Source organism: Herpailurus yagouaroundi, unplaced genomic scaffold (genome assembly GCF_014898765.1).
Source record: "Herpailurus yagouaroundi ecotype Mexico unplaced genomic scaffold, PumYag 194, whole genome shotgun sequence".
Classification (NCBI taxonomy): Eukaryota; Metazoa; Chordata; class Mammalia; order Carnivora; family Felidae; genus Herpailurus; species Herpailurus yagouaroundi.
In genome coordinates, this window is record NW_024412425.1 from 3,791,262 (window position 1) to 3,804,811 (window position 13,550).

General features: G+C 51.4%; 1 protein-coding gene across 3 annotated transcripts in view; it reads right to left on the minus strand.

Annotated features, from left to right (window-relative positions):
- The window catches only part of WDR62 (WD repeat domain 62), a 45,410-nt gene that overhangs the window by 8,085 nt on the left and 23,775 nt on the right, over positions 1-13,550 (minus strand). For all 3 annotated transcript variants that reach the window (XM_040446014.1, XM_040446013.1, XM_040446015.1), the window contains exons 11-20: positions 12,894-13,072; positions 11,152-11,243; positions 8,675-8,800; positions 6,021-6,088; positions 5,818-5,939; positions 4,839-4,914; positions 3,980-4,091; positions 3,821-3,884; positions 2,807-2,932; positions 1,605-1,738 (exon numbers count right to left, since the gene is read on the minus strand). In XM_040446014.1, coding sequence (XP_040301948.1) covers positions 1,605-1,738; positions 2,807-2,932; positions 3,821-3,884; positions 3,980-4,091; positions 4,839-4,914; positions 5,818-5,939; positions 6,021-6,088; positions 8,675-8,800; positions 11,152-11,243; positions 12,894-13,072 — 1,099 coding nt within the window. The remainder of the gene's footprint in view (positions 1-1,604; positions 1,739-2,806; positions 2,933-3,820; positions 3,885-3,979; positions 4,092-4,838; positions 4,915-5,817; positions 5,940-6,020; positions 6,089-8,674; positions 8,801-11,151; positions 11,244-12,893; positions 13,073-13,550) is intronic.

Below are 13,550 nucleotides of genomic sequence, written 5' to 3' on the forward strand. Positions count from 1 at the left end.
AATTGTCAGGAAAATGCAAATTCACACAATGTTTTACCCATGACTAGCTCAAACTAAAAAGCTTCATAGTATCAAGTATTGGCAAAAGTGTGGGAGAATGAATGGCTTAACACTGACTGCTGGATTTGGAGGGCCTTTGGGGTTCTCTTAAAATAAAAAACGTGCTAACCCCAGGGCCCAGCAGTGCCAGCCCTTGCCTCTGTCCTGGAGAAACACTCACACATGCCCAAGGAGTAGGCCTTGGAGTGGTCAGCATGGCATCACTTGCAATGGTGTATAGTCTAAACCCTAAATGTCCATCCAGAGGCGAATATCATTTTAAAAATATCCTATTATCCTGCTGGTTAAAAGAGGGAGGCCTCTGTTTTGTATCCACCAACACACAGGTTGATAATTTTGAGAGGGAAAAGATACAGAATGGTGTCTACAGTAGAATACAACTTATGTACATAAATACGATGTGTTCTGATGGCTGTGTACATACGTACATTAATGTTCAGAAAGAGGCCTATAAGGATTCATACCAAACATAAAACAGCCACCCTGCAGAGGACATGGGATTGGGTTGTGAGGGTGGCAACAAAGAAGATTTGCTTACCCTTTTTTCCAAGGCTGAATTCTTACATTACTGTTGCCTATCAGTCAGCTGTCTAGTCAGCCACTGCCTGCTCTCCCCCGCTGGCAGAGGCCCCTGCCCCACACTGACAGCACCCGGCCTCTCTTAGCTGGAGCAACCATGGCCAATGGGACCCGAGAGAAGCCTGCTGGGGGCTTCTGGGCAAGTTTCCTCTCTAGAGGAGACTGTAGGAGGGACTGCCGTGTGCTATGAGGCCTGTGATGCCTGCAACTTAAGCAGCCATCTTGCAACCATGAGGGCCTAAGCCAAGGTGATATGCGGAAGGGCAGAAATTTAGAGGAAGTCTGGCCTGCTTTGAAGTCATCGAGCTACTAGTCTCCTTTCACCTGAACAACAGAATCTGATGTCTTATGGTCAACAGCACCGTTTTTCCCCTGGGACAGCCCTTACACCCCCACCCACCCTTTTTGGACAGGTGGCTCAAGTGGAGCTGAGTCAAACCTCTGCCCTCAGGGATGACCACATGACTCCGGCCTGGCCAATCACGGCAACTGACTCAGAAGCACACCAGGACTCACACCAGAAACACGACTTACAACCTCAGGATTTTGCTTCAGCTACTGGGAAAGAGGTGCTCTCTTCTCTATATAGAGTTTTATCACCTAGCACTGCTGGGGGAATCTTTGCCCCCAGGAGAGGCAGAGTCTGCCTGAGAGCAAAGACAACATAGGAGAAAAGCAGAGCCAAAAGACGGAGAAAAATCTGTTTCTTTAACATCACCTGGTGACTGGAATCCAGCTATTGCCCAAAGCCAATACTCCAATTTTCAGGTCCATGACCCAATAAATTCTCTTCCCAGCTGAAGCCAATGAGAGTCCAGTTGCTATTACACTGTGAGAGTACTGACTAATAGGATCATTGAGCTTCGCCTCCAGGCCCTGGAAACCAAGTAGTGGGCGAAACCCAGCAGTGATCCCTACGCTGCAAGTTCAAAATAGGGCCCCTCTGGATGGGCCCCCTTCCCAACCTGGGTCCAAGCTCTCTTTGGATGGCGTCTTCAGCAACTCTTCCGGTTCGCACTCTTCCTCCAGCTCATCCTCCGTCTGCTCTCCAGGGCTTAAGGAGCAAATCTCGCTGGGCACGGATGCATAGGTCTCCTGCCTGAAGCCAGAAATGAGGACAACAAGGAGAGAAATAGGTAAATGGGGTGGTGGTGGGAGGGACAGGGATCTGCCTCAGGCTGGGCCCTGTGCTAGCTTCCATATGAACTCATTACTGACTCCTTGTCAAGATGATGCTGGGAGGTCTCACCTGCCACACCCGCTCTGCTGGAAACATCACCACAATGAATGAAATGTAACAAGGCTGGGCTCAAAAAATAAGATAAACTCTCTCAGAGTCACAGCAATGGGACAGAAAGCACAGCAGATAGTGGGGCTTGAGTACTAAGCTGCTGGGTTCTCTTCTGGGAAGTGTGTGTAGGAGTAGCAATGAGGTTTCATCTCCTTTGGAGCACAGGAGCCTAAAACACACATGACATGAGATAGGCACCGGAGGGCACTCAGGACAGGGTGTAAGCCTCAAAACCTGGAGCCAAAGGGAGCTGCTCATTCGCTTGGTACCTAGGTCTACAATACCTCCAATACCACTGTAGGACAGGAAGCTCATGTTAAGGCCTGGTCGCTTTGGGAGGCAATGACAAAGCCTCAAGACAGAGAAAGACAAGGACAGCGCTAGAGGCAGAAGAGAGAATAAACCCTCAAATCTCCCACTCAGCTGAGACCTCCAAACTAAACCCCCAACCAAAAGTTAGAACATGAATTCACTCCAAATAAAACTGGTCTTGCAGCATGAAGGCTTTAAAGAACAAAAAGACACTTCAGTTCCACTGGAGCCTTCCCCAACTACGTCCCTCCCCACTGCACACTGGCTCAGGGGCCTCCTCTGCCTCCTCTGGTCCTCAAAGTCCCCTGAGCTTCCCTCCATCGCAGTGCTCACAGGCTCTCCAGGCACTTCACTCTTCCACTTCAAGCCCCTTCTCACATGTACTACCATAACTTTCTATTCAAAGTCTGTCTCCCCAGTTCGGCCACGGGTGCACAAAGGGCAGGGCCTACGGCTGTGCTGGCCATGGCTATGTCTTCAGCCTCACTCCTCACGGGGCCCAGGGCAGGAAGACATTCCTCTAGCAGACAGACAAGTGGGGGACGGTCGGATCACTGCCAGGACCTGGGCTGGCTCCTCCACTTCCCGTCCCTCATGTTCTGCTGTTGCTGCTCCCGGTGGTCGATCTCCAGCAAGTGCTGCTTCATGCAGTTAGTGATCTCTGGGCCCAGGTGCCAGATGAACACACAGCTGCAGAGGCCGAAGAGAGATGTGGAAGGAGGGGGAATAGTGAACACGGAAGCCATCTGACCCTGGAAGCCACCTACGTTACCATAGCCAAGACTCCAATTCCCTGGCCCCTCCCAGAAAACACACCCCACCAGCTTAGTGCAGGGGTTCCAGGCCATGTCAGGTCTACACCCTGAGCAGGTCCAGACCATTCCACCAAACCATGACCTGTTCTGAAGACCTCAAGACTCAAGGAAGGGGGCTGGAGAAGGACTGAAATAAACTGAAGGGAGAGACAAAAGGGACTTCCTTGGCCACCAACCATGAGCTAAGGAGTTTATATCCCCATTTGATTCTCACTGTACAATTTTTTGAGGTAGTTGGTGGAGCAAACTGAGGCTTAAGATGGGAAATGACCTGGGGCACCTGGGTGGCTCAGTCGGTTGGGCGTCTGACTTCGGCCTAGGTCATGATCCCGCTGGTCCTGAGTTCGAGCCCCACGTCAGGCTCTATGCTGACAGCTTGAAGCCTGGAGCCTGTTTCAGATTCTGTGTCTCCCTCTCTCTCTGCTCCTCTCCCACTTACACTCTGTCTCTCTCTCTCTCTCAAAAAATAAACATTAAAAAGAGAGAGAAAAAAAACAACAGATGGGAAATGACCTGCTCAAGGTTCTCAAGGTCACAAGGAAATTAAGTGGCAGATCTGGGGTTTGAACTCAGGGCTGGGTGTGACACCCAGGTACATGCTGTCAAAGGAGAGAGCAGTAAGCTGGAACCCTCGGCGGAACACTGCACAGGCAGGCCAGGAGCACGGTGCTCCCACTGTCTGAGCCCCTGCACTCCCCACAGTACAGGTCCTGCCCACTCCCAGGGGGAGGCCAGCCAAGGGCAGTCTCCAGGCCTTTCCCACCTGTCTCCAGATACTGTGATCAAGTGACGACAGTCATAGGTGAACTTCATGCCAGTTACGATTTCTGAAAGCAGAGCAAAGAAGCCACGCAGGCCTTCTGAGTCACAAGGCCGTGTGGGGACGCATGGGGAGGTGTCCCACGTAGGGAGGCACACCCACCTGAATGGCCAAACATCTTGGCAATGCACTCGCCCGAGTAAAAGTCAATCACCGAGATGCTTTTGTCAGAGCAGCTAGTGGCCAAGAAGGTGCCTGAGGGGTCCACGTGGACCTGCCGAGAAGAGGACCCACATGACAGTTAGGCTGCCTGCTTCTTCACTATGGCGAGGCCTGGGTCAAATGTCACAGCCTCCGCTGACGGAGGACCCTCTCATGCGGGATGCCTGGTACGCTGACTCGTCCCAGGTGCCCTCAGGACATACACCCTGCTTAGGATAAGAACTCCTGCCTCCATTTCATGGGTGAAAAAGTTACCACCCAGGCTCTGTGCTAAACACTCTGCGTGTGCAAACTGATTTCTTCCAGAGAACAACCCTATGATAGGGGCTCTTTCTAGCTGCATTTTACAGGCGATGAGACAGGCTCCAGAGGAGATGACACGTGCCCAGGTCATAGCCTGAGGCAGAGCTGAGAGTCTCACCTTAAAGCCTGAACTCAACACAACCCCCTTACTTCAGAGGCTCTGAGAAGGTCCCCCAGTCTTGTCCTGATAACACAGCAGGGAGCAAGTCTGATAAGGGAGCCCAGGTCTTTGGTTGTTCCCACCACACCGTGGCCACTGAAAACAGAAGCCACTTAAATGTCCCCACTTGGGAAAAGGGCTCAGTAAATAAAGGTAAAACAGTCTGTGATACCCCCAGTTCCCAGGCAACCCTGGTCAGCTAGGCCAGAGTGGGTGCCAGCCTGTGATCCTTTGATCAGGTACCCAGGATGACACATGTCTTGGGTGGCCCACAAGGGCAGCTGACAGACAGGGGGGATGTGTGTGGTTTTCACGCCAGGGGCCCCAGCTACTCACCTTTAGCAGGGACCCTTCGTCACCCTGGGAGCCCTTGTAGCACTTCTTCTGCTTCCCATTCACGGTGTTGTAGACTCTGGAGAGGTGGGAGCATAATGTGGCCAGTGGTGGCCCTGCCCACCTGCCCCCTCTTGCATTCTGGTCCTAGCCTTACCTACCATCTTCCTCTCTCCTGGAGGCCCCTTGCCACCTCTTATCTCCCATCTGATGCCTGGACTGAAATACCATCTCAGAAAATGAGATGTCCTCTCAGGCTGAGGTCAGGGAAGTTATGTATTGGGGTATCCGTTGAGTTAATGTCTGTTAACATCTGTCTTCCCCACTACAGAGCAAGCGGAGTGCTGGCACTCAATCTGAATGAGCAAGTGAAAGGGTGGAGAACCTTTTTGCACATGCTCTCCCCTCTGCACAATCCCTCTCTCCCCTCCCCTGGCTCACTCCTCCACATCCTTCCCAGTCTCAGTTCAGATGTTCTTTCCATCAAGCCCTGCTTGATCCCCAGGTAGGATCAGGGGTTTCCCCAGGGTCCCCCAGATCCACTGGGCTCCCCTAGCCCTGACCGCTCCCTGGTGTCACTGTCTAGTGAGGTGTCCACCTCTCCTCCCTTGGACTGTGAGCTCCATGAAGGCAGGGCCTGGGGCTGCCCTGCTCACTGCTGTGTCTCCTGCACTACCCTCCCAGACAGGTGCTCAGGGAATGTAGGCGAATGAATGAATTTATGAACCACATCAGCGCCTCCTAGTCACCCCACATGGGCTTCTGGAGAGCCAGCAGGAACCTTCTGCTGACCCGGAGGCTGGGCCCGGGTGAGCCCAGTTCCTAAGAAACACTTGCTGGGTCCCTCTACCCAACCCAGCTCTTTAGGGTCCAGATGAGGAGGGGGAAGAGAGCAGGGAGATCATAAGCAGACAAAGAACCAACCAGGTCTTACACAGGTCCTACTCAGAAACCAGGCTGGGCTAAGAGCCCAGCTTCTCACCTCACATTGCGGTCCTGGCAGGCCACGGCCACATACTTTTGGGTGATGTCGATGTCCATGTCATACAAGGTGGTCTTCTCTGCCACGTGGTGGGTACGGACAAAGTGTAGTCCATCTGAGGACTGGCAGGGCAGGCAGGGCCTTCAGAGGACACCCCTGACAAGTTTCCCACCCCAGCCCTCAAGGAGGCCAACCCACTCTACCTGCTGGGCACTGCGAAAGTAGATGCTCTTGTCAGCCCCACAGCTGATCATCTGGATGTCTCTATTGCCTGGAGGAGGAGGAGGTAGTGCATTAGGCAAGGCTGGGCCCCTGCTGAGTCTGACTGGGGCCAGGGATCCTAGCCAGGGAACTCACTGCAAGGGAACTCCGGATTCCCGGAGGAGGAGAGTGGGTGCTGGGTGCAGGTAGGGCTCCAAGACGTGAGCTGTGTGTATGAGGGGGTACAGGTGGAGCAGTGGCCTGGCAGGTCTCTGCAGAGCAAGGGCAGACAGGGAAACATGTCAGAGACACGGAAGGGGCACCACGTCTGATTTGGGATTTGGAAAGGTGATTTGGGCAGCAGTGTGGAGGCGGGACCAAAGCGGGGAGCAAGTGGAGACACGCAGAGGGTTGGGAGGCCCATGCCACCATGAACAATCAGAACACCCACATGTATGTCAGGCCAGGCCCCATTGCCACATGCGCATCGCGCATCCCCTTCTGATGGCTCACTAGCCACCCCACTGTACAAATGTGAACCCAGGGGCTTAGAGTCACACAGTCCTTGTTCCAGAGCACAGAGAGTCCGGACAGGGCCAGTATTAGACCCAGGCATTCTCTGGCTAAACACTGTGCTCCAAACCCGGGCTTCCTTTCCATGCCTATTTCCTGTCTGTACAACAGGCCTATGACAGCCCTTGCCCCCACAAAGTTGTGTGAAGCCTGTGGAACAGTGGCTGCCACCCAGTAAGCACTATAAATATCCTTGCTTTTCTTCTTTCTTTATAGAATTAGAATAATAACAGCACAAATACCTTAGAGTTGTGGTGGGAATATAAAGACAGAACAGATACAAAACACTTAGAGCCTTGCTAAGCACAGATCTAAGCACAGTGTCCTTGCTTCACTGCAGGACATTTGAAAGAGCTCAGGCCTGATGCACAAGTTACGATGTTACTCAAGCGGGAGTCACTGGCTCACAGAAGGCAGTGAGCCCTGTGTTGGGGAGGAAGTGTAACCTGGGAGGGACCCAAAGAGACCTGTAAGTTACTGGTAATGTTCTGCTTCTTAACCTGGGGTGGGGAGTCCACGGACCTAGCACTGTTAGGCTACAGGTCACTGGTTATAAACAATGGGTGTGTCTGTTCTAGTTCATATGTACTGATTAAGTACCTTGATGTGGAAGTTCATTGTACTGTTCTGTAAACTATCTGTATTGTATTCATTTGTTTGGATATTTTTCAGATAAAACTGTTAAAGACTGAATCTTACCTTAGCAGGGCAGTTTCAGTCAGATTTCGACTGGCTGGAGCCCAGTTTATACTAAAATTATCAGCGTTTTGAGCATAGCTCAGCCACAGAAGGGCACTCAGGAACTGGGGTTAGGAGTTACATCCTCTCAGACTGGCTGGGGGTTCTAATGAAAGCCCACACCTTTCAGGAGATGGCCTTAAGGACCAACTCCTGGGCCACCCCTTGGCCAGTCATCACCTCTCTTGGATCTAGACCATTCGTGAAAGTTGATGTCACTGCTGGCCAAGCTGCTAGACTTGCTGATTTATTCTAACTCTATCCCATGGAATGAACAGGTTTTTAAAGATGTCTGAAAGTTTTAGCTGATCAGCTTTGGTTGTCTTCATCAAGACACGTCAAACATTGTTAACTTGTTTTTGTCCATTGTTAACTTGTTTTGGCTACGGAGAGGTAGGGCAGAAAGCGGGGAGGATCAAGGGACATTAATACATTCTCAGTCACAAGATTATATGTAAAAAAAAAAAAACTCTTCGTAGTCAAGAACTTGGAATGAGTACATAGATGTATTCTCTTCATGAGTAGATTCTTCTGGAATATAGTTTTGAATATGCTCTTGGGTTCTGATCAATTAAATCTCATAGGACCTGCCTCCTCTCCCCTTGGAATTCCTTAGGGCCAAACCTTCATACTGAATCTTTTGAGTCTAAAGGGAATCCCTTTGATTTCCTGGCTGAGTATGCACTTTGGAGGGCAGCCCAAGGCAAGATCCTAAGCCTGCACCTACTGCTGTGTGACTCTCGCTGTAAACGAGGTAAGGAATGGACTAACTGCAGTGCAAGGATCCTCCCCAGCACAGAATTAGCTCCCGGCAACCTTTGCAGTCACCTATTTTTCTGCCAAAGTCACCAGTGCCCATCCCGCGGTCCTCTCACAGGATTGGCACCCCGATTTCTTTTTGGGGAATGGCGTTCACCTAATGCCAGTCCTTCTGGATCAGGGGTGGAGGCAGGTGTGGGCTGGGGGCACGTGAGTCAGACCTGGCCCAAGAAAACACCCCAAAGCCCTGGCACCGATAACTGTTCTGAAAAGGGCAGGTGCCTCAAGCCTGCACAAGGGAATTCAGCTCCCAATTTCTGCCAAAATTGATAGGAAGAGGGGAAATCTCCTTCGAGTGGCACAGTGACACCCAGATGCTGCCCACCACAGAAAGGTGTAGCTGACAAAGGGAGTCTTGATGATTAAAAAAAAAAATAATAGAATAAATCAACCTTTGGATCCAGCTGGGCCTGAATCCAGAGCTTGCTTTTCCCTTTTTTGTTCAAACTAAAGGGAGTCTTGTTATTACGTGTAGCCAAAGGGGTGCACCAACCAAGGAGGGCGAAGCAGGAAGGAAAGGACTCACCAGCAAACTTGATGGCGGTGATGGAGGAGGAGTGGTCGTCCAGGGTCTGCTCCAGGTTGTAGTTCTTCTCCACATTCAGCACGTGGATCAGTCGGTCCCGACTGGCTGAGGCCAGCAAGGTCAGTCCTGTGAGTGGACAGGGTGGCACTGGGTTCTCAGGAGGCTGCCTGATGCCTTGGCCTCCCAGAGAACAATGTGACTGAGCTTTCCAGGCCTCGAAGAAGGGGTCTTTGGTGCTGTGACTGCAGCTACCTGGCCTCAAAGCCCACAAGGGGCCATTCCCCCAGCTCTGCAGTCTCTCCCCAGAGCCCCTCAAACCTTGGCACTTCACATCCCATGCCCAGTTCAGGGGGATGAATCTTGATGTACATGGGTGCTCTGCCACCTGTGCCCATAGCAGACATCCCAGCAGAGCCCAGCACTCCTTCCTGCCAAGGCCAACTCTTTGGCTGCCATGTGAAGCCCAGCCAACTTCTCAGCCTCCCCAGAACACTGCTCCTTCACTCTCTGAACTCCGGCTACCTGGGTCTCGTCCAGGCCCTACTGACAACCCGCTGCCACACTTCCTTCTGCCAATGGGTCTTCCCTGCTGGCCCCCTCAGACAGTGCCAACCCTGGTCGCCTCGCATGTCTAAGGGCTAACACGTGACTTGAGGTGGAGGGGAGTTCATGAAGGATGTACTGAATGAAAAGAGATTTGAAGAAAAACTGGTGGGTGGTGCCTGGGTGACTTAGACAGTAAAGCATCCGACTTCGGCTCAGGTCATGATCTCATGGTTCCTGACTTTGAGTCCCGTGTCAGGCTGTGCACTGACAGTGCAGAGCCTGCTTGGGGTTCTCTCTCTCTGCCCCTACCCTGCTTGCTTGCTCTCTCTCTCTTTCTCTCTCTCTCAAAATAAATAAACTTAAAAAAAAGAGAAGAAAAGAAAAGAAAAACTGGTGGGACAGAGGGTGCAGGGAAACAAATAAGGAGAAAAGAGTATGGGAAAGATTGCTAACATATCTATTCCTGCCAAAATGTTCTATTCCTGCCAAAAATGTATCAGCAGAATCAAATCATGGGGAAAACAGACAAACCCAAACTGAAGGAAATTCTGTAAAATGGCCTATACTCTGCAGAAAGTCAAATCACAAAGACAAAGTAAGGCTGTGGAAATGTTCCAGAAAAAAAGGTGACAAAAGAGCTATGAAAACTAAATTGTGAACCTGGACTGGAAAAACAAAGGTGCTACGAAGGACAATATTGGGACAGCCAGCAAACTGGGAATAAGGACCACGGAGGAGATAACAGAACCATATAAAGTGAAACCTCCCATTTTTTTTTTTAAGTTTATTTATTTATTTTGAGAGAGTGAGAGAACACAAACAGGGGAGGGGCAGACAGCGAGCAAGAGAGAGAGAATCCCAAGCAAGCTCCATGCTGTCAGCATAGGGCCTGATGTGGGGCTTGAACTCATGAACTGTGAGATCATGACCTAAGCCGAAATCAAGAGTCCGATGTTTAATCGACTGAGTCACCTGGGTGCCCTGAAACCTCCATATTTGATAAGTGCACATGGTCCTGTAAATGGATATCCTCATTCCTAAGAAATGCTCACAGACACATCGAAGAGTGAAAGATCATGCCCTCAACTTACTCTCAAACAGGTTAGCCAAAGAAATGTATGTGAGAATACTTTATGTCTGTGTGCATAGGTACACACATGTGCATAAACACAGAGATAGAAGTGGAGATGGGGTGGGGCGCCTGGGTGGCTCAGTCGGTTGAGCGGCCGACTTCGGCTCAGGTCATGATCTCGCGGTCCGGGAGTTCGAGCCCCGCGTCGGGCTCTGTGCTGACAGCTCGGAGCCTGGAGCCTGTTTCAGATTCTGTGTCTCCCTCTCTCTGACCCTCCCCCATTCATGCTCTGTCTCCCTCTGTCTCAAAAATAAATAAATGTTAAAAAAAAATTAAAAAAAAAAAAAAAAAGAAGTGGAGATGGGGAAACAGGTAAAGTCATATATACAGTCATAGGGTCAGATAGAATTTAAAAGAAAAAACCCTGAGGAATCTGGGTGAAAAGAATATGGGTATTCATTCTAATACTCTTGCAATTTTTCTGTAGGCATTGAACTTTTTCAAAATAATATGGTTGATCTGTGATATATAATATAACTGTTGCTCTCTTTTTTCCAGCAGAGGATGAGCTCATTCATACTTTCTCTCGTTCAACACTCACCTCTTTCAACTCAAAGCTATTCAGAGCACTGGGGACCAGGGTAAGCAAGTCAAGCCCAGTCTTGCCTGCCCGAGTCTTGCATTCTAGAGTCCTGGCTACCCTGGTCTCAGGGCCCAGTGACAGGGCTTACTACACACAGGACTTCTAGCTGTCACTCACAGCCCCACGAGACATCAACCACTCATTTCTGTGGCTCGGCCAGGGGGGGAATGCTCTCCTGCTTTCCCCCTACCTGCCCCTCACCCCACACAGGTTTACCTGTCTCAGGCTTGGAGTACTCCAGGCACAGCACCTCAGCATCATGGGCCTCCACTTTGACCAGCTCGTCCATGAAATGTAGCTCGTGGATCCTGGGAGACATACGCTGTCTGCTGTACCCTGCCCGGAGCCCCCACCCCTCAGTGCTAGGTGTTCTGCCACTGGTAGAAAAGGTCAGAGCAGCCCGCCAGGCAATGTGGGAAATTCCTGCCCCGGCCAGCTAATCTAGATGCCCAATCATTCTTCTCCTCTAGAAACCAGCTATCTTAAAGGTAGCAGTGCCAAGCCTGGACCACCTAAGCAGCACCAGCCCCTTATGGTTCCATGGGCCAGGACTAGGACAGTCCTCTGGGAGAACAGGGGTTAGGACAGGGCTATATCAGAGGTGATTCCTGGGGGTGGGGCAGGGGCCAGGGGTCAGAGGTCATACTCAAGGATAGGACCTATAGGTATGGGACATTTGATTCCTATCTCTCATTCTTAAAGACTCTCAAATCTAAACTTTCCTCATTCTCTCCAACTGAAACCAAACAACACGCCCTCTAGGATGACATAAGAGACAGTCACTCCACGTCCTTCACTCTACCTGTCATCTTAGCTTAGCCACTGGCCTCTCCTGCCTCAGTTAACCCATCTAGAAACCAGCTGCTAAGAGCAGCGTTTCCACCAGAGGGTGGGTGAAAGGAGTAAGTGTCAAGCCAGTGGCCAGCCAGGGAAGAGTGCTACATCCACGTTGGCTCGCTGCTGTTTTCACCATTCACAGCAGAGCACAGTCAGTGTGAACGGCCCACGGACACATTCGGTTTGCCTCACACGGTGATTGGTGTCCAAACAGTTGCCAGCATTTAAAAATCATAGAATTTCACGGGGCGCCTGGGTGGCGCAGTCGGTTAAGCGTCCGACTTCAGCCAGGTCACGATCTTGCGGTCCGTGAGTTCGAGCCCTGCGTCAGGCTCTGGGCTGATGGCTCAGAGCCTGGAGCCTGTTTCCGATTCTGTGTCTCCCTCTCTCTCTGCCCCTCCCCCGTTCATGCTCTGTCTCTCTCTGTCCCAAAAATAAATAAACGTTGAAAAAAAAATTAAAAAATAAAAATAAAAATCATAGAATTTCACAGAGAAAACTCAGCCCTTTGCTCTACTTGGACGATGGGAACATGTGACAATGCAGCCTGCACTCCTGCTGCCACACGGTGGCTGCCCCTTCATGGAGCACCTGCTCTCCGGCTCCCTATCCCTTTCACTCCTCCAGTCTCAGCACCCAAGTGGTCACAGCTGTCATTCGTCAACTTAAACCTCGTGATGGGGTTCGTATTCTGTCAGCGCCTATTGGGCCGGTGACATCTTAAAAAACCTCTACAGTGTGGGAAAACAGCCTGAGCCCTCATATGTCCCATCCTCCTGCCCCCCCCCCCCATGCCACCAGGACCCCCCACGCTCCAGCTGGCATCCTCTCTGTCCGGAACTGTCCCCCTACCCTAAGGTCACACATGTGTGCCTGTCTACAACACGGGCACAGTTCACAAGCCCCAGCTGCGGAGGTCCCCGTGGCTGCCCTATGTCAGCCCTCCGGAAGATGCTTCTTAGCTTAAAGTCATCAGGGACAGCTGCTTTCCAGCTTGCTAGTCACAGTCCCTCATTCCCAGGGGGCCGGTGGGGGTGGCGAGGCCAGGGCTCCTTCACACCACCGAGTATCCAAGCCTGAGCTGGGAAGTGTCTGCTAATCACCCTCCAGGGCTCACTTGCCTCAGATTTCCACTTCGGTCGCCTGAAGCCAAGTGCTGGCCATCAGGACTGACCTGCATGACCCGCACCCCAGCTTTCACGTCCACAGGCGTCCCGTTCTCACCCCCCCGGTCTGGGAAGTGCGACGTGTCCTGCAGGTGCTGGATGTCATTCTCTACGTACACTACCTTCAGCAGGGTCTGCGGAGGGAGAGGGCTGAGGTCAGTGCTCTGGAAGTGCCAAAGCACCTCTGCAGTCCTGTCTCCCCACAGCCGGCCTCCTGTCCTTCATTAGCTCCAGAACTCCAAATCTGACCTTCGCTACTCAGAGTGACTGTTTCCTAGTCCCCCTGGCAGCTGGGTGAGGCTCTGTGGATACATTCTGGTCAATGAGATATAAAACAAGTGAGAACACTCTGCTTCCTTTTCCTCCATCCTGCTGCCTGGAGCTCCGGCAGCCATACTGGATGACAAGGACAAGGATGACTCCAAAATGGCAGTGTGGACAGCTAAAGGCTCTCGGGTCTCTAAGGGCTTCCTGCAGCTGCCAAAACAGCCTGGACTGGTGACCTCCAGACTATTTTTATGAGTCAGAAAACCAAACTTTTCCTCTTGGCTTTGGGTTTTTCTATTGTATGCAGACAAATATAACATGTATATCACACAGGTGCAGAAGAGA